The 24721-nt window shown below is 43.9% G+C and overlaps 2 protein-coding genes across 4 annotated transcripts in view; both read right to left on the bottom strand.

Moving 5' to 3' along the window:
* Positions 1-21480, bottom strand: part of LOC121452224 (cytochrome b-c1 complex subunit 7-like) — a 35888-nt gene extending 14408 nt beyond the window's left edge. The window contains exons 1-2 of the mRNA XM_041658163.1: positions 21206-21480; positions 11666-11753 (exon numbers count right to left, since the gene is read on the bottom strand). Coding sequence (XP_041514097.1) covers positions 11666-11753; positions 21206-21480 — 363 coding nt within the window. The remainder of the gene's footprint in view (positions 1-11665; positions 11754-21205) is intronic.
* Ston2 (stonin 2) overlaps positions 1-24721 on the bottom strand; it is a 154414-nt gene that overhangs the window by 57528 nt on the left and 72165 nt on the right. The window lies entirely within an intron of this gene.

The raw sequence follows: 24721 nt of genomic DNA, 5'->3' as shown, positions 1-24721 counted from the left end.
ATGTTGGTTTTCTTTAAAGCTACAGTAATAATCAGGTGTACACTTCAGTCAGAAGGGCCCACACATTAAAATTACCACAAGCCCTTAGCACAGTTTTCTCAAAACCTATTTGGTTATTTGGTGAGCAATTTGGAAGAGGAGGTGGGGGGGAGGGGAGAGGTGTAGGGGAGTGGAGAGGTGGGGGGTAAGGTTTGGCATGGATAGTCTCTACAAGGCCAAAAGGCTAAGTTATACTATCAGAAGTCCTGAGTATGTTAAGTTTTGTTGTAAGCCAGGCTATCAGGTTACAAGTTCTAATAAACTAGACCAGAGAAAGACATTTCTTTGTCTCGGGACCACTGAAAACTAACCAAACAGAACACCTCTCAAAAACACGCCCACCTCATCACAATTGAACGGGAAAGCCAACACGAAGGAAAACAAGGTCCGTGGAGAGATCCAATTGCAGGTAGCCCTTACCACTGTGAGCAGAATCCCCCTAGGAACCCTGGCCCGGGCTCTGGGTCCTCCCGGTTCAAGGAGGTGGTGGTGACGAGGGGTCCTGGGAATGGGCGCGGGTAGAAGTGTACTCCGTGCATGCTTCAACAGGACTCCGGCTGTCTGCCTGTCTGCCACTCAGTCCTCTTGTCTGGGTGGGAAGGGCCAAGACGAGGGGGAACAAAGTGCAGGTTACTCACTGCCTTCTCAGGCAGACACACCCAGGAGGAGGGAGAGGCTAGGCGGACTGGGAGACTCTACTGAGGCTTTCTTTGCCTGAGAGATCAGTCGGATTCCTTTTGTTATTACTTCCTGAGTTAAGTCGGCCTGAGCCTGGGTGCTGAAGGGAGGTAAATAACACTTGGTGGCTGGATTGCAAGAATGTAATGCAAAGGTTGCTTTGAAAGGAAGATACCTAAGCATACACCTTCAGGCTGAACCCCCCACATTTGATTCTGCTGGGTTTAGGTGATCAACATTGAATCAACAGACAAGTGAACGGTTGGTTACCTGGGGCAGAAGCTGGGAGAGCCTGGAGCAAGAGAACTAGCATGTATTTCTAAAATAACCTGCAGACTCCAGTCTAGGAAAACGGGATGCTCGGCTGCCTCCTACAGTCAGCCAATGGGCTGCATTTTGTATAAGATGCACGTTATTGAGTCAGAACTCTGTAAACAGAGATGGAAATGGAGCCATGGCAATTGCAAGAACTATCACCTGATAGTCTGGTGGCTGGTAGATCCCAAAAGGATCGTTCTCTGATAAAGGGACCATATTGTGACTTGTCTGTCAGGGTATTTGTGGATGTGCCAAAACAAAAACAACTTTGGTAACTCAAAGAAGATAATGGTGAAAACAAGGGAACCGGCCATGGTACTTTCTACACCCAGATGCTAATCTCATTTAACCCGAAAACACGCTCAGGAGAGGGCTGTGCCTCTATCTTCATATTTGAGCACATTGAGAGTTTGCACTCAGCCAGCCGAGGAGAAAGCCCAGGCTTTGGACACAGGTATGTCAGAATTCAAGACCTCATACTTACTGTCCCAGTACATCAGCAGGCATGTCTGCAATACATTAAGTAAAGCTCTCCTTCAGTTTACCTAAGACCAAGACGTACCCCCATAAGGTAAAGTCTTGTGGGGGTAACTCATGCTAGAACTCACAGCACTCTCTGAGGCAGGAGGATGGCCACTAAATTGATGATTGCCTACTGAGACCCTATCTCAACAAATAAGTAAACCAGATTGGTGTGGTGATAAAAGCCTTTAATCCCCAGTGGAGGCAGGAGAATCTCAAGGCCAGTCTGGTCTACACGGGGAGATCCTGACGAGCCAGGGCTACAGACTAGGACTCAAAAAAAAAAAAAAAAAAAAAAAAAAGGAGAAGAAATTTTAAAGAGCAGTGGGAAGGTAGGGCTGGGCCGATGACTCAGCAGTTCACAGAGTGCTGCTCTCACAGAGGAGGTAGTTCCCAGCACCCCTGACACCGGAACTCCAGCTCAAGGGACCTAACAATCTCTACAGGCTGTCAAGAGCACCTGCACACATAGGGTGTCTATTCACACTGACACACATGGAAACTAGAAATTTCATTTCAAAAAGCAACAGCAGCCTGGCAGTGGTGGCGTGGATCTCAGTAAGCTCAAGGCCAGCCTGGTCATCAGAACGAGTTCCAGGACAGCCAAGACAGAGAAGCCTATTTTGAAACACTCCTCTCCCCGCCACCCTTTACAAAGTTAAAACAAATTGTGAATCTACAAGCCTGGGGGCCCATGCTTACCTTTTGCAAAGGGGTTTGGGGTTTGTTTTGCTTGATGAGAGGGGAATGGTTTGAACTCAGCCAACACTAGTACGGAAACAAGTCATTGCATTTTTCTCTTCCTCTCATAAATTATTTTTAAACTTATAAAAAATCCATCATGAAAACTTTCAAGGGGTGAATGAATATAAAATAAAAAGTAATCTCCCCATTATCCCCCAGTCCAGTTCCAGTCCTCAGAGGAAAGACAGCACCACTAACATGCCTTATGTTTCTGGCCACGATGAATGCACTTTTTAAAATAACACACCCAGGCTAAAGTATAAACCTGGTGTGCTATTCGGCACATTTTGAAACTTAATGATATGGGAGAATATTTCCCATATCAGCATATTGAACTGCTATTAGCACGTCAGAGTCAAGAAAAGTAAAGGTGGTTAAGGCTAGGGAGGATGTTCAATGGAAGAACTCTTGCCTGGCATTTGTGCCAGCCCAGAGTTTGATCCCTAGCACTGAGAGGAGGGAAGTAAAAGTATAAGGGGGAGTCTAAAATATGAGGTTACTGCATTACAAAACTGTCCTCTTGGGCAGGGCAGTAGCGGCACATGCCTTTAATCCCAGCACTTGCAAGACAGAGTCAGGCAGAACTCTGGGGTCGAGGTCAGTCTGATCTACAGAAGGAGTTCTGGGACAGTCAGGGCTATACACAGAGAGAAACCCTGTCTTGGAAAAAGAAACAACAAAACAAACAAATAGAAAAACAAAAAAACCACCCTCTAGGGGCTGGAGAGATGGCTCAGTGGTAAACAGTGCCCAGCACCCACTTGAAGGCTTACAACTGTCTGTTCCTCTGGTTCCAGAACATCAGACACTGTCTTCTGGCTTCCAAGGGCACCAGGCAAGCAAGTGCTGCACAGACACCCATGCAGGCCAAACAGCCATACACATACATGTCTTTTTAATTATTTCAATAATATATACTTTTTAATTAAAAATATCTTCTGTGTGTGTCATGGTAAGCTTTATGGATCTGCCTGGCTTCCCACTCCAGCCCTGGTTTAACCTACAGCTGGGGCTCAGGAATAGAATGGGGAGACTCTAACAGTTACCTCACCGTAAAGGCCTAGCAATGGTAGCACAAAACTGATAAATAGGGGCTGGAGAGATGACTCAGCAGTTAAGAGCACCGGCTGCTCTTCCAGAATACCTGGGTTCGATTCTCAGCACCCACTGGGCAGCTCACAACTGTCAGGGGATCCGACACTTTCACACCAAGGCACATAAAATAATTTAAATTATTTTTAAAGAAATGATAAATAAATAAATAGTGCTCAATGAGCACTTAGCATGTCCTCAGTGCTTTTTAAAATTCCTATCATGCACTGACTCCACCCTTTCTCTCCAGAACCCTGTAATGCAAAGGCTGTTTATAGAAAGTAGCCAATCACTTTGTAGCGAGCGCATGGGAAGAGCACAAAATGTTTAAAGCTGCTGCACTAATACAGCAGACAGTCTCGCTACGTGTCCCTGATTTTGCCACCAGGCAGTCTTCTCGTAGGATTATGATGCTATTTGCCTGGAGGAACACCGTCATAAAAACTCTGTTCAAGGATCTCAGCTTGGCTTCCTATAAATTCCAGACATGATCAATAAACTGTTTTGGCCTTTTTAAAAAATTTTTTGCTTTTTTTGAGACTCTCTGTATAACAGTCCTAGCTGTCCTGGAACTCACTCTGTAGACCAGGCTCACCTCGAACTCACAGAGATCTGCCTGCCTCTGTCTCCCTAGTGCTGGGGGGTTACAAGCATGAGCCACCACGCCCCTCCCTCTTGGCTCAGTTTTGACATTATTATTATTATTATTATTATTATTATTATATTTTGGGGCCAGAGAGATGGCTCAGTGGTTAAGAGTGAATCCTGCTCTTCCAAATACCCCTAGTTCAGTTCCCAGTACTTGTTTTCAGGCAGCACAGAGCTGATGACAGGCCATAGCTCTGTCCCTAGGACCACCTGACACCTCTCTAGGCTCCTGCACTCACGGGCACACACCCTATATCCACCCCCAGTAAACAATTAAAAATAAAGTAAATCCTTTAAATTATATTTATTTACTGTGTGTGTGTGTGTGGTGGGGCTGTATGCACATGCATGTTGTAGCTAATGTGGAGAAGTCAAAGGACAATTTGTGGGAGCCAGTGGGTCCCAGGAATCCAATTCAGATCAAGCAGCAAGTGCCTTTACCTGCTGGGCCATCTTGATAAATGATCTCCTACGACAGAAACTGAGAGCGCCTCAAGTAGTCTCGCCTTTTTAAAAATTATTTTTAATTCTTTTCTTTCACACTTTTTGTATGTATTTACTTGCATTGCCATCCCTTATCTCCCCCCACCAAACTTTTCTTATTCCCAGAAAGTCTCCTTTTGCTTTCATGCTTTGTGTGTATGTGTGTATGTGAGTGTGTTTATGTGTGAATGTATATGTATGTATGTGTGCCTGAGTGTGTATGTATGTGTGTTTGAGTCCGTATATGTATATTTGAGTGTCCCACATAACTATATATGAATATATATGAATTATATATGAATAGTATATAATTATATATATATCAATTATATAGGAATATAATTATACTCACTTGCATGAGAATTGGCAGGGGTTATTTATTGGAGCAAGGGTGACTTACTTGTGACTACACCACTGAGAAAGACGACTTCCTTTCCCCATTGACTATTAACTGTCTAGAGTGGCTCAGGGGGGGCCGCCTTTCATCTGCCATGTTGGCCAGCCCAGCTTGAGCAGGTAACCACCCCTGCTGTGAGTTCCTGCGGGCATGGTGGCCACAACGGCCAGGTCACATCCAGAAAACAGCATTTGGATGGCACTCCTTCCTGTTTCGCTGCCTCTCACATTCTTTCTACCTTCTCTTTGGGGATTTTCCAGAGCCTTGGAGAAATGATATAGATGCCATCTTTAGACAGCCCCTCCTTTATTACTGAAAGAAACAATGTCTAATAGGTTGCTGGACAGGCTCCAAAGCTTCAGAGAAACCCTTTCTGAAAAACAAAAACAAAAACAAAACAAAACAAAAACAAAAGAAAGAAAGAAAGAAAGAAAGAAAAAAAGATTTTGCCAAATGATTTTCTTCATTTAGATTATGGAAAATTTCAAACATACATGAAAGTGGAGAGAAAGGTGTAGCAAAGACTCAAACATCAAAGCACGTTAGGGCTCACCCTATGTTCATGAATTGAAGGCTCAGTCCTAGGGACTGAGCTGGGACATAGTAGCGTCTTTAATGGGTGGGACCCACTAGAAGGTCATAAGTTCACTTGAAAAAGACTGTGGAACACTTACTCCTTACCCCCTTTCTTTTCCTTTTGTACTTCGTAGTCACTCTGCCATGACCTCCTACTAGGGGCACAGATGGTGGAGAGTAGGAGGTGGTTTGAGAAATGTACCCTATAGGCTCTTGTGTTTGAAAACCTGGTCCCTGCATGGTAGTGCTGCTTTGGGAAGTTCTAGACCTTCTGGCACCCACATTCTTGGGGGGGGGGGGCGCTTTTAGACTTTAGAGCTTTGCTCTATTTCCAGTTGGCTCTCTGTTTCCTCTGTGCGGCTGAGACATGATTTCTCAGCTTCTTATTCCTGCCATCTGTTGGCAGAATTCCCTTGTCATGAATTCTTCCTCCATCACAACGAAAATTAAGACAAACAAGGACTTCTAAAGCTGAGTAAATGTTTTCTCATTATAAGCTGATTATCGCAGGAATTTCGCTATAATAACTGAAAGCTTACTAGCTCACCTTCTCCAGTGGGTTGAACTGTGCCCTTTAAACCACAGGCTGACGTCTTGGCCTTCCAGAACCTGCGAATGTAATCTTAATTGGGAATGGGGACGTTGCAGAGGTGACTCAAAATGAGTCACGATGGATTAGGGTGGGTCCCCTAAATTTAATCAGTGTTTTCCTTGTAAGAAATGCAATGCTATATGGACAAGAAGGGGGCATATAATGGAGGAAGAAACGAGTTATGTTTCTACAAGCCAAGGAATGTTAGGGATCACTGGAAGTTACCCGATACCCTAAAAACATGCAGAGTTTGGACTTCTTATCTCTAGAGCTGCAAAAGGATACATTTCTACTGTGTCAGGACACCCAGTTTGTATTCATTCGCTGCAGCACCTGAGAAACAAAGCACCCAGAGAACTCGGATCCCAAGCGTAGCTCAGGCAGTCTACTGTGGATTTAAACTGCTCAGCGAGAGTGGTGGCATGCAGGGTGTGGGGTGTGGGTGGAGATCCCAGATGGCAGAACATGAATCAGCAAATCAGCTAGAATGGGCCTCGCATCAGCAAGGCGTACAGCCGACTCTTCAAAGCTACACAAGTACCAACAGGTGAGGCCGCCTTACCTGGCAGGCAAGTGGGCAGAAGCTACACAACCTGCTGGCACAGACACGTCCTGATGAGAATGCTCTCTGCGCGGTTAGGCAGCTTTCATCTCAGGTGGGGAACGGGAAATGCGAACAGGACTCAGGCATGGTGGGAGGGAGGGCCTATCCCAGGCAACCTTCACTGTGCCCTAAAACAATGTCCATCTGAAATTGTCTTCAACTGCCAAGCACTGACCACCAGGCAAAACTGCCTTTCATCTAAACTGAAGATCACCAGACAGTGGACAGAATCATTGGAATTGACCTAGCTGCCCAGGTCAAGGTAGGCTTGTCTTCCTACAGATTTCTTAGCCCACAGGATCTTCTGGAGTCTGGCAGGCCCTGCACTAAACAGCAAAAGAAAAAATACGACCCTCAGTGACCATAGAAGACCCTGAGGAGGGGCTCTAGGTGCCAACCAAGTAAGTTCTCTGTCATTTTTTAATCAATAACTCAAGTAAAATTTTATCCTTTTCAAAGATCTCTTATGCAGTTTAACAATGGAAATGTTTAAAAGGACAACCTCACCAAACATATTTCAGTAAAATACCAATATAAGTTATTAAGGTGTGTACCTGCAAGTTATAAAGGTGTGAGGACAAATACAACTTACCAAATCTCTCTCTCTCTCTCTCGTTGCCTCCCATAGTCTTTTTTTTAAAATATTTATCAATTTATTTAATTATTATGTATACAGCTAGCCAGAAGAGGGCACCAGACCTCATTACAGATAGTTGTGAGCCACCATGTGGTTGCTGGGAACTGAACTCAGGACCTTTAGAAGAGCAAGCAATGCTCTTAACCACTGAGCCATCTCTCCAGCCCTGCCTCCCATAGTCTTAAAGATACTTTTCATTATACAAAAACATCTGTCATAGTCATTCTGACATAAATATGCTACTGTTTATACAATGTATTTGTTTAAAACTTATGTTTTCACAAACCCAAAAAATTCTTGTGAGTTTCAGGGAGCTGAATTGAAGGATCCACCTTAAACAGGTCAGATACAACCCTCTCAATTCCCTGGTCCTAAATATTTTTTCCAAAACTTAATTTTGTCCTCTGTTCTGCCAATATCAATATCCTTTTTTTTTTTTTTTTTTTCAAGACAGGGTTTCTCTGTAACTTTGGAGCCTGTCCTGGAACTAGATCTTGTAGACCAGGCTGGTCTCAAACTCACAGAGATAAGCTTGCCTCTGCCTCCTGAGTGCTGGGATTAAAGGTGTGCACCAGGACCACCTGGCTTCTGCCAATATCTTAAACAGTTGTAAGAGATACCATGTATTTCCACATCACAAACACTGGACAGGAACAAAGAGACCAGTTACCCCAGGATGTGACTAGCACCCAGCTTTCTCAGGTTCTCCCTCTAAGATGATGCCCACAGATAAGCAGGAAGTAGTCTTGAGAATCTGCCACCCCAATTCCTTTGACCTGTTGTGCCTAACCTCCTACCTTTTATTTTTTAAAATATTTATTTATTATGTATACAATATTCTGTCTGTGTGTATGCCTGCAGGCCAGAAGAGGGCACCAGACTTCATTACAAATGGTTGTGAGCCACCATGTGGTTGCTGGGAATTGAACTCAAGACCTTTGGAAGAGCAGGCAGTGCTCTTAACCTCTGAGCCATCTCTCCAGCCCCCTCCTAGCTTTTTATTATAAAAAAGAGATGGGAATGTAATGGTCTGTCCTTTCCGTCTAAGAGATGAGCCCTGCCCACTCCCCACCAACTCTGTCTGCTGAAGCAAGTGGATCTTTCTTCCGCTTCCAGCCCGAGTTCCTTCCTTCCTTCTTTTCTGTTTCTCTCCCTTCTCCCCACTTCTCCCCTTTCTCCCTCCTCTCTCTCTATCTCTGTTTCTCTCTCTTTCTGCTCTTCTCCCTTCTCCTCTTCCCCCCTTTCTCTTTCCCTTCCATAATCCACTACATAAATACCCACTTTCTCTACATGGCATGCCTATAGGTCTCTGTCTCTTACTTGCCAAATGGCTCCCTGCCTGGGACCGGCTGCCTTTGTGGCCCACCATGGTCTAGTGACCCACTCAGGGACCTGCAGTGTTTTACCATAACAGAGGATCTGTGGCCTAATGGAAACATATGTGCACCGAAGAAAGATGCTATGTTACTTAACTGTGCCAACGGTCAGGAAGCCACCTCTCGCACTGAGAATACATCACAACAATGAAGGGAAGAACATGGCAAGCAAGGGTGCTGCCATGACACCTGTTACAAAGTCACTGCCTGCACATTTAAAACACGAAATAATGGAGGTGGTTGTTCATGTTCCCTGAACACTCTGAGCATGGAGTGGGCTGTTAGAGTCAAGATGAGCCTTGGCTCTGATAAGTGAAGTGTGTCAGGGGTTGTGAGATTACAAACTGTGTGTGTGTGTAGGTGTAGTTTCTTTAATGTTACAATGAAATTTAATAATAAAGTGTCTTAAAATGAAACTGGTTGTTTTTAAAAATAAAAAAGGCTACCACATGCACATCTTTACAATTTTTTAAATAGCTACCAAGGAGAGCCAGTGATCATTTTTGCCTTTTTCCTCACCCACACTGAATTCTAAAGGGGTCAACAGCACATGATCATGATTTCGTTAGAATTTAATTGATGGCGAATCAATCATCTCAGGTGTGCTGGCTTGATTTCCCCAGATTAACTCCTTCAGAACAAGAGTTACCTCCTTTCTCGGCATCTGCTAGCACCAACTCCAGGGCTCATCAATCTCTGAGATTAGGGAGACTTATACACAAATTGCTTCTGGCCCCGCTGAAAAATGAGTCATAATTAGCGACCTAATGATTACTTTGGGGCAAGGAAGGAAGTAGAAAAGGCTGTAAGTCTTTTGCTCACATTTGGGGTCTACTAATCATTTTTTTTAAATATTTATTTATTTATTTATTATGTATACAATATTCTGTCTGTGTGTATGTCTGCAGGCCAGAAGAGGGCACCAGACCTCATTACAGATGGTTGTGAGCCACCATGTGGTTGCCGGGAATTGAACTTAGGACCTTTGGAAGAGCAGGCAATGATCTTAACCACTGAGCCATCTCTCCAGCCCCTACTAATCATTTTCTATTGGTTCCCCTAAAACAGTGGTCCTCAACCTTCTTCATTCGGCAACTCTTTAATACAGATTCTCATGTGATGAACCCCAGCCATGAAATTATTTTCATTGCTACTTCAGAACTGTGATTTTGCTACTGTTATAAATCATACTGTAAATATCAGATATGCAAGATATCTGATTTGCAACTCTCAGAGTGGTTGCAACCCATAGGCACCTTTTATCAGCGAGGTAGTCTCAACTTGCTTCCTCTGTGTCTGAATGATGACTAAAGACTCAGCCTTTTCTCTTCCCAGAATTCTCCTGTTCTGGTTGCTCTGCCTATACTTCCTGCCTGGCTACTGGCCAATCAGCATTTTATTAAACTAGTACAACTTACAAAACTTTACAGGGTATAAGACTATTGTTCCACAGCATGTGTGTGTGTGTGTGTGTGTGTGTGTGTGTGTGTGTTCATGTTTGTGTGTGTATGCATGTGCACGCCAGGCTAAAACAGTATCTTGTTCTACAGAGATTAAAAGCTAGCCTTTCTCAGTGACTTCTGGAACAGACTTGCTCTGGGACTGCCACTGATACTTTGGGTTCTTGTCAGTAGCAGCTGCTGGTCCCATGTATCTTTGAAAATGTGGAAAAGGGTGTCGTGTGTTATACTGTGCTGAGATGTGTGTGTGTGTGTGTGTGTGTGTGTGTGTGTGTATGAGTGTGTGTGTGTGTGTTTTATTCCTTTTTTTTTTTCCTGCTTTTTAAAGTCGAAGTTCCATTATGTAACCAAGGCTGGTTTGGAACTTGCTAATATAGGCAAGGCTGGCTTCAAACTTGCAATTCTTCTCCCTGGCCTCTTGCATTCAGGAGTCTCAGGAGAAAGCCACCATGCCAAGCTAGTGCTAATGTCTTTATTCTCTGCTCTCTTTCTCTACTCAGCCTCTCACAGCAATCCTAATCCTGTGACACTAGCTGGGAAACTGCCTCAAAAAGGCAGAGCCAGGGCCGATGCCATGTTTGAGTGCCAGGTTTGATGCCATTTAGCTCCACAGGACCACAGGACTATTAGACGGGAGAGGAAAGAGCCACAGACAGAGACAAGCATAAGTGAGGCTCCTAGGCATTCTTCTCCTGTACCCTCACGCACACTGCCCACAATGTAAGCAATGAACTCTGATCTACAAACCTCAAAGTCAGGGCTGGAAAGATGGCTCAGCGTTAAGAGCACTGGCTGTTCTTCCAGGGGACTGGGTTTAATTCCCAGCACCCACCTGGCAGCTCACAACTGTCTGTAACTCCAGCTCCAGGGGATTTGATACCTTTACACCAATGCACATAAAATCATGTTAAAAAACAAAAAAATCCAAAGCTATACCACAAGGGTAGTCTCAGTACTTAAATCCAGCCATGGGGCAGAGGGAAAGAAGGGAACCATGAGGAAACTACTCCACTAGAGTTACCAGCCATTTTCCTTCCTCTCCACACAGAATATCTAGCTAAAGTCAGAACCCTAGAAACCAAACAAAAGGCTACCAGAATCCCACACATTGTAGCCTAACTTCTGCCAGCCACTGCAGGGAGGGCAAGTGCCCCGACCCCACAAGTGTTCAACGGTTTAATGAAGACTTGGCCTGATGTCTTTGCAGGGAATTAAGCCCACTGAGAAGAGCTAGATTTTATTCTCTAACAAAATAGTAGAATATCCCTTCAGGCCAGTAATCAGCATGAAACGGACCAGACATGGTTTTAACTCCTCAGTGTAGGCAGCTGGATATGTCCCAAGCCCCTGATTTGGCAAAGCCAAGATTCTCAGGATGCTGAGAATCATCAGTGGGAGGCATGTGGAGGGCATGGCCTGCAGCTGGCGGCTGACAGGCTTGAGGCACATTTTAGGACAAGTTTCTTTCCCCAGGCATCGCTAAGGATGGGCCTACTCACCCAATACCACCCAGAAGCAAACAGGGGCGTCCAGCTAGCGTTGCTGGTTTGGGGTGATTCACATTCACACTCATAAATAACCACAAATCTATAAGTAAATAACACTAAAAACTCCATGGCTTTATATACATCAAAAGCGAATTCTATCTTTGAATATAAAAATAAAAAATTGTCCTTTTTGCTTGGTTAAGACTCTAAGATCTCTCTTTTGAGGATAAAAATTTCAAGGCAAAGTCATTGTTACTAAAATATTAAAAACATTTTACTGTTGAGTTCTCTAGTTCGCAGGGCATCATATAAAACCTAAGGCACACAGGTCCTTTACTCTTTTGCCTTTATAGAATTAAGTTTACAAGTAGAATGTGGGACTGAAGACTTTTTAGCTATTTTCAAATACAGTGTAAGCTGACATATTGAAAAAAGACTGGATGTATTCTTCAGTGATTTCAGACAGAGTGATAATGATGCTGACTGCAAAGACAAGTATTATTTTAATGGATGAGAAGATGTCCTCTAAGCATACTTATTGTGTCAATCATTATCTAATCTAAGAGTTTTAAACACACTTTTCTGTCAATCTCCATGTGATAAATAATCTTTATTATCATGTTGATGGGATTAAGAATCACCATGGAAACACACATCTGGACTTCTCTATGAAGGATTAAAAGTAGGCTGGGCAGTGGTGGTGGTGCATGCCTTTAATCCCAGGAGGCAGAGGCAGGTGGATTTCTGTGAGTTCGAGACCAGCCTGGTCTATAAGAGCTAGTTCCAGGACGGGCCCCAAAGCTACATAGAAACCCTGTCTTAAAAACATGAAATAAAAGGGCAAGGAGTGCCCAACTGGCATGTAGGTAGTACCATCCCTCCCGCTGGGGTCCAGTATTGAATACAGAAATGGGAACAAGTCAAACCCCAGCATCCATCACTCTCTTGACTATCGAGCCTGTAGATACAATGTGTCCAGTTCCTCATGCTTCTGCCAATGTGACTTCTCCACTAGGACTAGGCCCCCAAACTGAGTCAAAATAAGCCCTCCTCCTCTTCCTCTTTCCCCCTTTGTTTTTTTTTTTTTTTTTTTTTTTTTTTGAGACAGGATTTGTCTATATGGTCCTGGTTATCCTGGCACTCATTTTGAAGACCAGGCTGGCCTTGAACTAAGAGACGTCCCTGCCTCTGCCTCCCAAGTGTTGGGAAGGCATGCACTATGCCCCCCACCCCAGTAGCCTTTCTACTTTGTCCTTTTTTTCCCAGTTATTTTATCAATAGAACAAGAAAAGTGACACACTCCACAGCAACTTCTTGCCATTTCCTGTTTTAATTTTGCAGATGAAAGAAACTCTAAACCTCAGAGATGTATGTTTCATGAGGCCAAACAACTTCAGAAAAGCAAAGGAAGTATTCGAACAGGTAGTTGATGGCTGTAGGACACGCAGCTCACCACAATGTTGTGTGAACTTGGAATAGGGTACTCCCCAGAGAGTAAGTCTTACAGGCATGGACCACTGAAGTGAGAACTCAGGGTACACTTGTAATATTGGCCGGTCACCCCTTCATGTCCCTAGTAATGACTTCGTATTTTATGACATGGAGTTACTTAGCATAAACATGGTTGTCTAACTTTTAACAGGTTCTACAGTTATATTTTCATCCTTGTCAGGAAGTTATATGTCATTCAAAAGTCTGCAGGAGAAATAACTGTCATTATAGGTGACATTCAGATTTCTGTCTGAAGACAAAGCTTGGTTCTGAATATCTGTTCTGAAACTCCTTCCTGTCTTCTTGGAAGTGGGTGATTAGAGGTGCCTTCCCCAGTGTTTCTGTTCCAAAGCCAAGAAGTTCTTCAGTCAGGCTGTTGCTGCACGGCACCTATGTCTCTTACGATCCTTAGTTAGAATGTGAGCCAAGGCTCCAGTGTGTCACTGGGACCAGAGGGGACCAAGACCCTGCAAATCCTAGTGAGACGCTATAGGTTCCTGATCCACCCCAGTGGCCTCAGCAATGTGCCTCTCCAATACCCCAATCCTCTGTGCTAGAGTCCAGAGCTCTGAAGTGTGTGTAAAGAAGTGATATTAGGTTTTTTGAAAGACTGTTCATTTTTTCTTTCTTGACTTTTTTCCTTTTCTTCATTTACTTAAATATGAGGACACAATTTGAGATCCACCACACATGATAAAACCTTCCAGAACAGAGAAGGAGGAGATAATGTCCTAAGTTCACTCACCAGCTTTGAATAGTTGAAATGGGACCCTTGATCAAGCTTCTAGACACTATCAAATAGTGGTTGCAACCCTCTCCCCCCTAATATGCTGGGGGAGTCAACATCAGAACGCTCGGCCTCAGAGATGCCTTCAATTGTCTCTACTTCCATATCTTAGTTCTCAGACAAGCGTTCATTATGACCCTCTCACACATCCCAGTCTGTGGTTTCCACTTAATGAGGTATGCAGGGGTAGCTGGACCTGGAGGGATGCGCTTAACAGAACAGTTTCTTCTTCCCCTCCCAAGAAGACAGAGGTCCTAGGGGTACGAGGAATCTACGGGCTAACACAGTCAGATGGGGAATGTATATCTATCTAGCAGGATAACAGAGAAGGGGCCTAAAGGAAAAGAACACCAGATTGTGACTATGGACCTCAAGAATGTCAAAATATTTTAAATGGTTTATTGTTAATTATATGTATCTGTGTGCAGGTACGTGCAAGAGAGTGCCGGTATGCAAGTGCAATTGCAAGGACGGGTGAGTGCAATGGAGGAAAAGAAGGGCAAAGAGGCCAAGATTAAGTATAGCAAGGAGACCCTGCCTAAATGGAACAGTCTGGGAAGGCTATCTTCAGGAACATAGAAATTGGGTAAGCAGTGATCCGACGGAAGTTGGCAGGTACAGGCCTCTAGACAAAGAACAGCAAGCAAAAGAGCCCTCAACAGCAAGGATGGCAGGCGTGAACACGAGAACACAGAGCGTTCTGGGCAATGCAGTGGGGATGCGGTGATTGGCTGTGACAGAATGGGTCCCACCTTGGGGCACTAGCGTGTATGTGTAAGGAGGCTATTGTGGCATACATTTATATACGGTCTTTGCCCCGTTTTCCCAGGCAGGACTCCTAGAACCCTTGTAGGGAAAAATGTTTTGTTCTAAGAATTGGTCCTTGGGCCCACTTCTTGACACTGAACTTCTAAATTCCTTGGATTCCTCGGAGTGACTGAATTTTTTGTTTTAATGAGGTGACTCTGGGTAGATTCCTGAAGAGCCTCAGGAGAACTAACCACGTGATCAGAGTCTCCCGGAACTCTGGTAGGGTACGGACTGAGGCCTGGGTTGATCACCAATAGCCACCGGTGTTATCAAAATCCACGTCCACTTAGTGAAGCCTCCACAAATCCCCCAAAGGTGATTTCACATGAAGAGTTTTCTGGGAGGTAGCATGCCCAGAGAGGGCACAAAGGCTCTGGGCCACTTCCCATGTTAGCCTATCATTTCTTCCACCTGGTTTTTAACCTTTATACTAAACTGGGCAGGGTCACAGAGTATTTCCCTAAGTTCCGTGACAGGATGTAGCTAATTAATCAAACTCAAAGTAGAGGTCATGGGAACCCCCAATTTATGCCTAGTCAGACAGACATCTAGCTGGCACCCTAGTGACTGACATCTGATGGAAGAGTGATCATGGGTCTGAATAACACCTTTGGGTCATTATTCTATTTCCCGAGCCAGAATGGAGTTAAATCAGAGCGTTCAGGCATCTGGTGGACATCTGGGTGTTGGTAGCCAGACATTCACATAGCTCAACTCTCAGAGGTGAAGTATTCCATGCTGAGAATAAAATTGGGTTATCTATCACTTATGAGAGCACTTAATAAATCTATGCAGATGTCCCAGGGGTGCTTGTCAGGGATGGTATTTGGGCCCATTGTAAAGGGAAACCACAAGCCAAGTTCAACAGCAGTTGCAGGAACAAAGAAGGAACAAAGAAACCTAAAGCAGAGGCAAAACAAACAACATGAAGTTTTAAATATGTTAAAAAGACCTTATTTGTTTATTCAATAAAGTCATTGTACTGTAATTAATTCTCAAACAAAGCATCACCCAGAGAACACCACTAAACACACATTTGCCCAGTCCCAAACCCCGTATACCACAGGTTAGAACGGCTATTCTGACGTCATGCAGCTTCACTTCAGGGTTTTTTGTTTGTTGTTTTGTCTTGCTTTCCTGTCTTTTCTGAGACAGGGTTTCTCTGGGTAGCCCTGGCTGTCCTGGAACTCACTATGCAGGCCAGGCTGGCCTCAGACTCACAGAGATCCTCCTGCCTCTGCCCCCCAGAGTGATGGGACTAAAGGTGTGTGCCACTACCGCTGGCATACTTCAGGTTTTCTACTTTGACTGTCAATTACATTTTTATATACTTACCCACGAACAAAATAAGGAAACCACGAGAGTTGAAACTAGAAAACAAAAACAAAAAACCAAAACAAACAGCAAAGAAACAAAAACCCAAAGCTTTGTGTCCTCTTTCATGGCTCACGTGTCCTTTTCCCTGCATTCTGTCCCTGGTCATCACCTAATGTTACCCTTCCTTGGTCTTTCTGAATGTTACCCTTACCCGTGCAGCTCTTTGCATATATGCCTGCACACACTATAGGCTAGCCCCCACCTATGAGAGGCAGAACGTGCAGTTTGTTTGAGTTTGGGTCATTTGCTTAATATGCTTTCCCAGCTCACCCATTTTTCCTATAGATGTCATCTTTCTCTACAGATGAGTAACGTTCCATTTTGTCTATATGCAGTGCATTTTTGCTCCCCATTAATTTGTTGGTGGACACCTGGGTTGGTCCCATCTCCTTGCCATGATGGAGTGGTGATAAGCGTGGATCTATAAAAGTCATTATGGTAGAATATGGGGTTGTCTAGATATATGCCCAGTAGTGGAACAGCTGTGTTATATGGCAGTTTGATTTTGAATTACTTTGAGGAACCTTCAAATTGATGTCCACAATGGCTCTATTCGTTTGGACTCCCACGAAGAATCAAGGTTCCTCTTTCCTCACCTCTTTTCCAGTGTTTTTTTTTTTTTTAGTTAGATTTCTGGATGAAAACCATTCTCGATGGGGTGAGGTTGTATGTCAAGTAGCTATAATTTGCATTTCTCTTATAATTAGGGATGCTGAACACTTTTCAAAACAGTTACTGGCCATTTGTTTCTTTTGAAAACTGCCTGTTCATTCTATTAGCCCACTTGGAATTTTGATAGGCATTGCATTCAATCTGAAAACTGAAAATCAGGCAGGAAAAATAAAGGGAAAGAGAGGGTAAAGAAAGAAAGGAAATCTTAGTTGACTGAATACCGTGGTTTGTGCCTGTTAACCCAACACCTGAAAAGCTGAGATAGGAGGATTACCATAAGTTTGAGGTCAACCTGGGTTACATAGCTTGATTACATAGTTATAGGCCAACCTGGGCTACAGTGTGACAGAGTGACATTCCAGGCTAAAGAGTCAGAGGTTAGGCCTAGAAAATCATGGAAGGCTTATGAGCTCAGGTGGGACAGAGTCAGAGTTGTGGTGTTCTGAGTTAGTCAGGCATGTAACACGCACCAGCAAATGACAGTGAAGATCTCTCGGTCTCCAGGGAAGATCCTGGATGAGCTGTTTCATTTCTTTTGAATTCTGAAGGCCCTGGGATACGATGCCAGGCCAACATCAGATAGAAGCACTTGACAAGCAGCCTATCTAGCTTCAACTTCGGAGCCAAAGAAAGTGCAGCATCTGCCCTCCTCAGTCATTTGTTGTTTGTGTGTTGGGTTTTGCGTTTATCATTATTATTATTTTTTTTTTGAGACAGGGTTTTACTATAGCCCTGGCTGGCCTGGAACTTAACTGTGTAGCCTAGGCTGGACTCTAACTTACAGGTATCTGCCTGCCTTTGCCTCCCAAGTGCTGGGACTAATGGAGTCCTAAGCCAACTTACTGGTTTTACTCTGGACGAGGAGTGGACAACTTGTTCCATGACAGAAAAGCCATGTCCCAGCAGCATTCTTCACAGTCGTGATCTGAAAATCCGTCCTTGTAAAATTCTGTTTAACACAGGTGAGAATATAGAACTGTGGGTTCATTCAAAATAAGAATATAAAGGATAGATTTGGAAGATAAAAAAATACCAACTGCTATTCATATTTAAGGCTCTTATCCTGCTTCAAAAGTCTAGCCCTGAGACCTACTCTCAGAATATCAAATATTGCTCATCTCAAAGTGAATTTGGGTTCTTGCAATTGAGATGCAGCAATTATAGCAACTGAGTGGGTTTGGGGAACGTTCCTGCTAACTTCCAGAGCTCCAGAAATCCCTTGAGATTTCTTCTAGACTCTTCTAGAAATTGTGTACATCATGGCAAAAAGTTCTGCTAAAGTCATATATTATTAACATTATGTAAAGCCAAGACACCTTTCTTTTCCTTTTTTGCATGTGTGTGACCGTGTTCATGTATGTTCACATATGTGTAGATGCATGTGCATTCACACATGTGTACATGAATACGGAATGCTAAAGATCTTGTTTGCTTGTATGTGCACCCCCCCCCATCTCTGCTGTGGAACAGTTGCTTTGACACTGAAACATTCCACCCTGCAGGGAAGCGCCTTAGGTAGGATGGCAAATAACTCAAAGTAACTTCAGGAAGTCCCTGAAACTGAGTAAATTCACTAGGCCCTTCCCTGCCAGAATAAACAATAAAGGTGAGAGTCCCTCTCAAATGACATGAAGCTCACTCAGAGGAGAAAAGCTACAAGGAAGACTTGAAAGCAGACCAGCTGCCTGGAAGAGGTTTAGACCAACCTAGGCACCAGGAAAGGACACCCTTTAACCTCTTGAGCTGCCTGTCATTTCTGTTCCTGTAAGGAACCCCTAACCCATACTCCTGTAAGGAACCCCAGTAAACCCGAGGCTCACAAAGTTAGAATTTGATATCTGTACTCTTGTCTGTCACGCACTCCCTACCTAGGGTAAGTAAACGTGTGTGTTGCGACTCCCCAGGAAAAGTTTTGTCATACAACAATGTCCATGGTGTGGTCCTCGCCTTCAAAGTCTGACCACTAACACTGTGGTCTATACGTAGATTCAGAGATCCTGGAAGAGGGGAAAGTCTGTCTACAAGGAGGATTCTGGAGGCTGGCACACACAAGACACTATCTAAAGTGGGCACGAGTACATGTAAAGGTAGGTGTGGAACAGAGGTCAAGCCAGGGTGTGAGAGTAGAGGGTATGGAGGGCAGTAATGCTCGGCTCTGACAGGACAAAGGGAGCACATGGCTCTTGCTGCTGCCAGCAACCCATACAGCTGTTCTTCTGTAGCCCCAAAGCAAGTCACATGGCAAAGCCTGATATCCACAGGGTGAGAGCAATGTCCTGTTGCATGGGCAGTGGGTGGTGGTGGTGGGGATGGTGGGGATATGATTATTAGGTCATTGGGAGGCAAAGTGAATGTTTTCACCAGAAATGATATCTTTCTTAGTCACCAGGACTGAACGATTAAAGAAGGAAAGCAAAGTCCAAGAGTTGAAAGTAAAGATTAACTAGTCGTGTTGGAAAGAGCAGAGCCATGAAACAGCCTATCCCACAGTAGATAGATACCCGGTATAAAGAAGAGTTCAGGGCTGTGGCCTACCAAAGTGGGAAAGGTCCCTTCCCTCCCACTTCTGCAGCGAAGGATAGAAGGGAAGTATTAAGTCTCCAGGGACACACACACAGGTGCAAACTAAGGTGCTGCTTGAGTCAACCCATCCTGGGGAAGGGACCTGGTTCCTCTCTGAAGGGACTCTCATGACTTGAGTGTAATAAGCACGGCTCTGGCAGGCCTTGCCCTTCTCCCCCATTCCTGTTGCCTTGGTAAAAACCATTAGATTGCATTCCTAAAGCTGCCCCCAAGGTCTAGTCCCTTATTCGCCCACTTCTTCCTCCTGAGTTTGACTACCAAGGTTCAGCTATTAAAGTATTGAAGTCTGGCAATCAAAAGTCCCCTTTGGCTCACTTAGCTCACATGCCCAACTAAAATTAAACACATCCTAACACAGGGTTTCCCCTTGTACCTTTATAAACTGACATTTGTCTATGGGCCACATCTGTCTCCTCCCCATCCAGATGCAGTCCTTTGTCCTCCAGGACCAATATCCCTTCCCCACTCCATTGCTCCCTTCTCCTTCTCCCTCTTCCTCTATCTCCTGTATTTGTCCCATATCCCCTGCCCTTTGTCCTTCTGGAGAAATAAATCTCCTTCATGCTGAGAACTTGGTCACGGGGGTCCTGAGTGGATACGAACCCCTTTCCTTTCATTCTTTCTCCCAGCTCTCTCAGGAGAGTTTCTGATCCCAGTCCTGTAGTGTAATGCCAGTCACCAGTTGGGTGAGTCCTCCCCTCAGTCATGTGAACTGAAAGAATAAGAGAGACCACCCGTATATGTGACCTGGGGCTTATTATTCATCATGGGGTGGCCTGAACCTGCTATATAGTCCAGGCTGCCTTCAAACTCATGACCTTCCTGCATTAAACACCCCAATGCTAGAATTAGAAGAGTGCTCAACAATACTGGACAGTAACCTTCCTTTTCCATGAACAATGTAATTGGGATACTTGTCAGGCCTACACAGCATTTCATTTGATACTTGGAATCTGGGCTGTAATTGTTTGCTTTCGTTAATATAAATAGTGCTGCTTGTCAGGCAGCCTGGTGCACACCCTTAATCCTAGCACTCAGGAGGCAGAGGTAGGTAATCTCTGTGAGTTCAAGACCAGCCTGGTCTACATAGTGAGTTCCAGGACAGCTAGAGGTATATAGTGATACCATGTTTTGAAAAACAAAACAAAACAAACAAACAAACAACAACAACAACAAAATGATGCATTTTAATCCCAGTACTTGGGAGATAGAGGCAAGTGGATCTCTGTGAGTTCAAGGCCAGCCTGGTCTACAATAGCTAGTTCCAGGACAACTATGACTGTCACACAGAGAAACCCTGTCTTTTTTATGTTTTGTTTTTTTGTTTTGTTTTCTTTTTGTTTTTCGAGACAGGGTTTCTTTGTAGGTTTGGAACCTGTCCTGGAACTCACTTTTGTAGACTAGGCTGGCCTAAAACTCACAGAGATCCACCAGCCTCTGCCTCCCGAGTGCTGGGATTAAAGGCATGTACCACCACCACCCGGCTGAGAAACGCTGTGTGAGTGTGACTTGTTTTGTTTTGTTGGTTTTTTTTTTTTGGCTTCAATACACATTTATTTAAAGTGAGGTATCAGAAGAACAAATAATTCTTAAACTGTGATTCAGGCTGAAACAACTTCATAAAAATATGCTGAGAGCCGGGCGGTGGTGGCGCACGCCTTTAATCCCAGCACTCGGGAGGCAGAGGCAGGCGGATCTCTGGGAGTTCGAGGCCAGCCTGGTCTACAAGAGCTAGTTCCAGGACAGGAACCAAAAGCTACGGAGAAACCCTGTCTCGAAAAATAAAAAAAAAAAAAATAAAAAATAAAAAAAATAAAAATAAAAAAATATGCTGAGACCAGGCACATCCACAGATCTCAACTACAAGATCACTTCTTTGCCCGTCTTCTTTCTCTTTTCTTTCCCGAATAACTTCTTTCAGATAGGATTTAAGGTAGAATTTGTCCTCCTCATATTTTGTCCACTGCTCCTTAGGCAAGATCTGATGCTGCATGCTCAGGTCCAGGGCTCTCTTAATTCGAAACATTCCGTCATTATAAAGATGCTCAGGAAGCCTTCTTATGGCTTCTTTCACATCTTCAGTCTCATGTAGTGTATCACCTCGCATTAAACCCAGTTTGTTGAATCCAGCAGCATTATAATATCATTTTCGAAAACCATCCAGCCACTTGCTTGAAGCTGCAACTATAATTACCACACAGCAGGTCTGCCCACCATGATGACTTGAGCGAGCGTGACTTGTTTTGTTCTAGCAACAGAATGTTTAACTATGGATGTAGCCTGCGACTTCCAACTAGTCTGTTCATTTCCTTGTATCATGTTAATGCAGTTTTTTTTTTTAATCTTACTCCTACCTCTTGGGTTCTGGGTATTTTAAGCAAACTGGAAAATAAATGCGGGCAATTTCAGTACTCACTGGAACTCCCTTCCAGTACTATTGTACATTTTTCTGTCTTACTATTTTTGTGTCTTTGAATTCATTTTTTTAACTTTATTTTTTATGTGCATTGGTGTAAAGGTGTCATATCCCCTGCAACCGGATCTTCAGACAGGTGTGAGCTGCCATGTGGGTGCTGGTAATTGAACCCAGGTCCTCTGGAAGAGCAGTCAGTGCTCTTAACCACTGAGCCATCTCTTCAGCCCCTGAATTCTTTATTAATATTTCTAAATTCCAATGCTCCTACCCTGACAAAAGGTATATTTATCTAGGCTGGTCTCCAACACACACCAACAGAGTCACACCTACCCAACAAGGCCACACCCACTCCAACAAGACCATACCTCCTAATGCCACTCCTTAAGCATTAAAATATATGAACCCTATTGTATGTGGGGCTATTCCTCTATTCAAACCAACACAGGGGCCAAGTTTTCAAAAACTCAAACCTTTAGGGAACATTGCTCACCCAATCCATCACAGGGACGCACACAAGGAGAACAATATACATACACAAAGAAGGATGGGCACCTGCAAGTCAAGAAGTTGGACCTCAGGAAAAAGGGGGAAAAAAATCAACTTTACTGGCATCTTGATTTTGTAGAACTGTGAGAAAATACCTTTCTGTTGCATAAGCCAGCCAGCTGGTAGTATTTTGTTTCAGCAACCCTGGTCAACAAATACACAATGTATTCCACAAATGACTAAGAGAAAGTCAACTATCAAGTTCACAGAAAAGACAAGAGGAATAATGATCACTTTAGGTGCTGCTACCAGAGAGGGAAAATATGTTAACGTCCACTATTCTGTCTGTGGCGGTTATCTGTGTTGCCAAATGTGCCACAAGGCGACAGCATCAATTTGTTTGTTAGTCTCATGACAACTCAAGTCAAGAGCAATGAATTCTAACTCTTCTGGAAGCTTTGCCTCCTGGGCTGCTTGCCATGTTTGTCACTTGACCAAGGTTAAGCTATGAACTCATGCACTCCCTTGAAGGAAAATGAAAACCAACTGTCATTTTATTGTTGTGCGTGTGTGGGGGAATCTGTGTTCATATATAATCCACAAGGAGCTTTTTGAAAATGTGAGTCATTTGAGAATGGAAGGGAGGGCTGAAAGTTGAAGCCAGGAGGCCGAGAAAGGTTCTCCCCTGTAGAGTTTCAACTCACCTCCAACAGGAAGAGGGACTGCAGGTTTCCACACAAGAGGCCCCAGAGACAGAAAGACCAAGACTTACCCCATAGTGCGTCAGTATCAGCAGAAGTGGTATAGAATCTAACATACATGAACTTGGAAGTCAAAAGACTTTCTATGACCAAATATTCATCATGTCAAACTTGCTATTAAGGGCAAAATAATGTATTCTGGGAGGATTTTCACAGTCATTGGTCCACCTTTTATCTTTTGTATGAGTGATGGAGGAAGGTCATTGGCTAATAAAGGAACTGCCTTGGCCCATTTTATTGGTTAGAACATAGGTAGGTGAAGTAAACAGAACAGAACGCTGGGAGGAAGAGGAAGTGAGCTCAGTCTCCACAGCTCTCCTCTCGGGAGCAAACGCCTCAGAGAGACGCCATGCTCCCCCTCAGAGAGATGCCATGCTCCCCACTCCCGGGAGGAGAGCTGTGGAGACTGAGCTCACTTCCTCTTCCTCCCAGCGTTCTGTTCTGTTTACTTCACCTACCTATGTTCTAACCAATAAAATGGGCCAAGGCAGTTTCTTTATTAACCAATGACCTTCCTCCATCATATGAGTGAATTAAAACCTCAAGAAAGGTAATCTAGGGGGCTGGAGAGATGGGTCAACAGTTAGGAGCACTGGCTGCTAGGGGACCCTGGTTCAGTTCCCATCACCCACATGGAAGCTCATAAATGTCTCTTATGCCAGTTCCAGGGGATCTGACACCTTCATACCAACACACATAAAATAATAAAGTTAAATAAATTATTTTAACAAAAGAAAGGTAATCAAATTTTTTGGAGGGGTTGGAGGGCAACTTTTAGAGTGTAATGAAATGAAGGGCAGTTATGGTGGATTGAAAGAAAATGGCCTCCAAAGGGAGTGGCACTATTAGGAGGTGAGGCCCTTTTGGAGGAAGTGTATCACTGTTGGGGCGGGCTTTGAGGTCTCTTTTGTTCAAGCTTCTCGCAGTGTGATACTCAGCTAACTTCCTATTGCCTCTGAGTAAAGATGTAGGACTCTCAGCTCTAGCACAGTGTCTGCCTGCTTGCTACCAAGCTCCATACAATGATAATGGATTGAACCTTTGAAACTGTAAGCAAGCCCCCTCAGTTAAACGTTCTCATTTATAAGAGTTGCCATGGTCATGGTGACTTTCCACAGCAATAGAAAACCATAAGACAGCAGCCTACCCATGCTCCCTTGACCAGTCCCTCAGGTTACAACATGATTCACCAAATGGATGAGGTATAAAGTGGGGTTCTGCTCATGATATATCCTAGGCATTGGTGTTTTTGTTTGTGAAATGCAGAAATTCTACTAGATAATCACTTTTATTTATTTATTTATTTATTATGTATACAATATTCTGTCTGTGTGTATATCTGCATGCCAGAAGAGGGCACCAGATCTCATTATAGATGGTTGTGAGCCACCATGTGGTTGCCGGGAATTGAACTCAGGACCTTTGGAAGAGCAGGCAATGCTCTTAACCACTGAGCCATCTCTCCAGCCTAGATAATCACTTTTAAGGTCTTAGCTACCTATGTAGACCAGGCTGGCTTTTTTTTAAAAAAAAATATGTATATTTTATGTACATTGGTGTTTTGTTATGGGTGTTAGGTCTCTAAAACTAGAGTATAGATAGTTGTGAGCTGCCATGTGGGTGCTAGGAATTGAACCCAGGTCCTCTGGAAGAGCAGTCAGTGCTCTTAACCACTGAGTCATCTC

The sequence above is a fragment of the Microtus oregoni genome, unplaced genomic scaffold, assembly GCF_018167655.1.
Source record: "Microtus oregoni isolate MIOR12 unplaced genomic scaffold, Mior012 000009F_ref0000495, whole genome shotgun sequence".
NCBI lineage: Eukaryota > Metazoa > Chordata > Mammalia > Rodentia > Cricetidae > Microtus > Microtus oregoni.
This window is presented reverse-complemented; position numbering and strand designations above follow the sequence as displayed.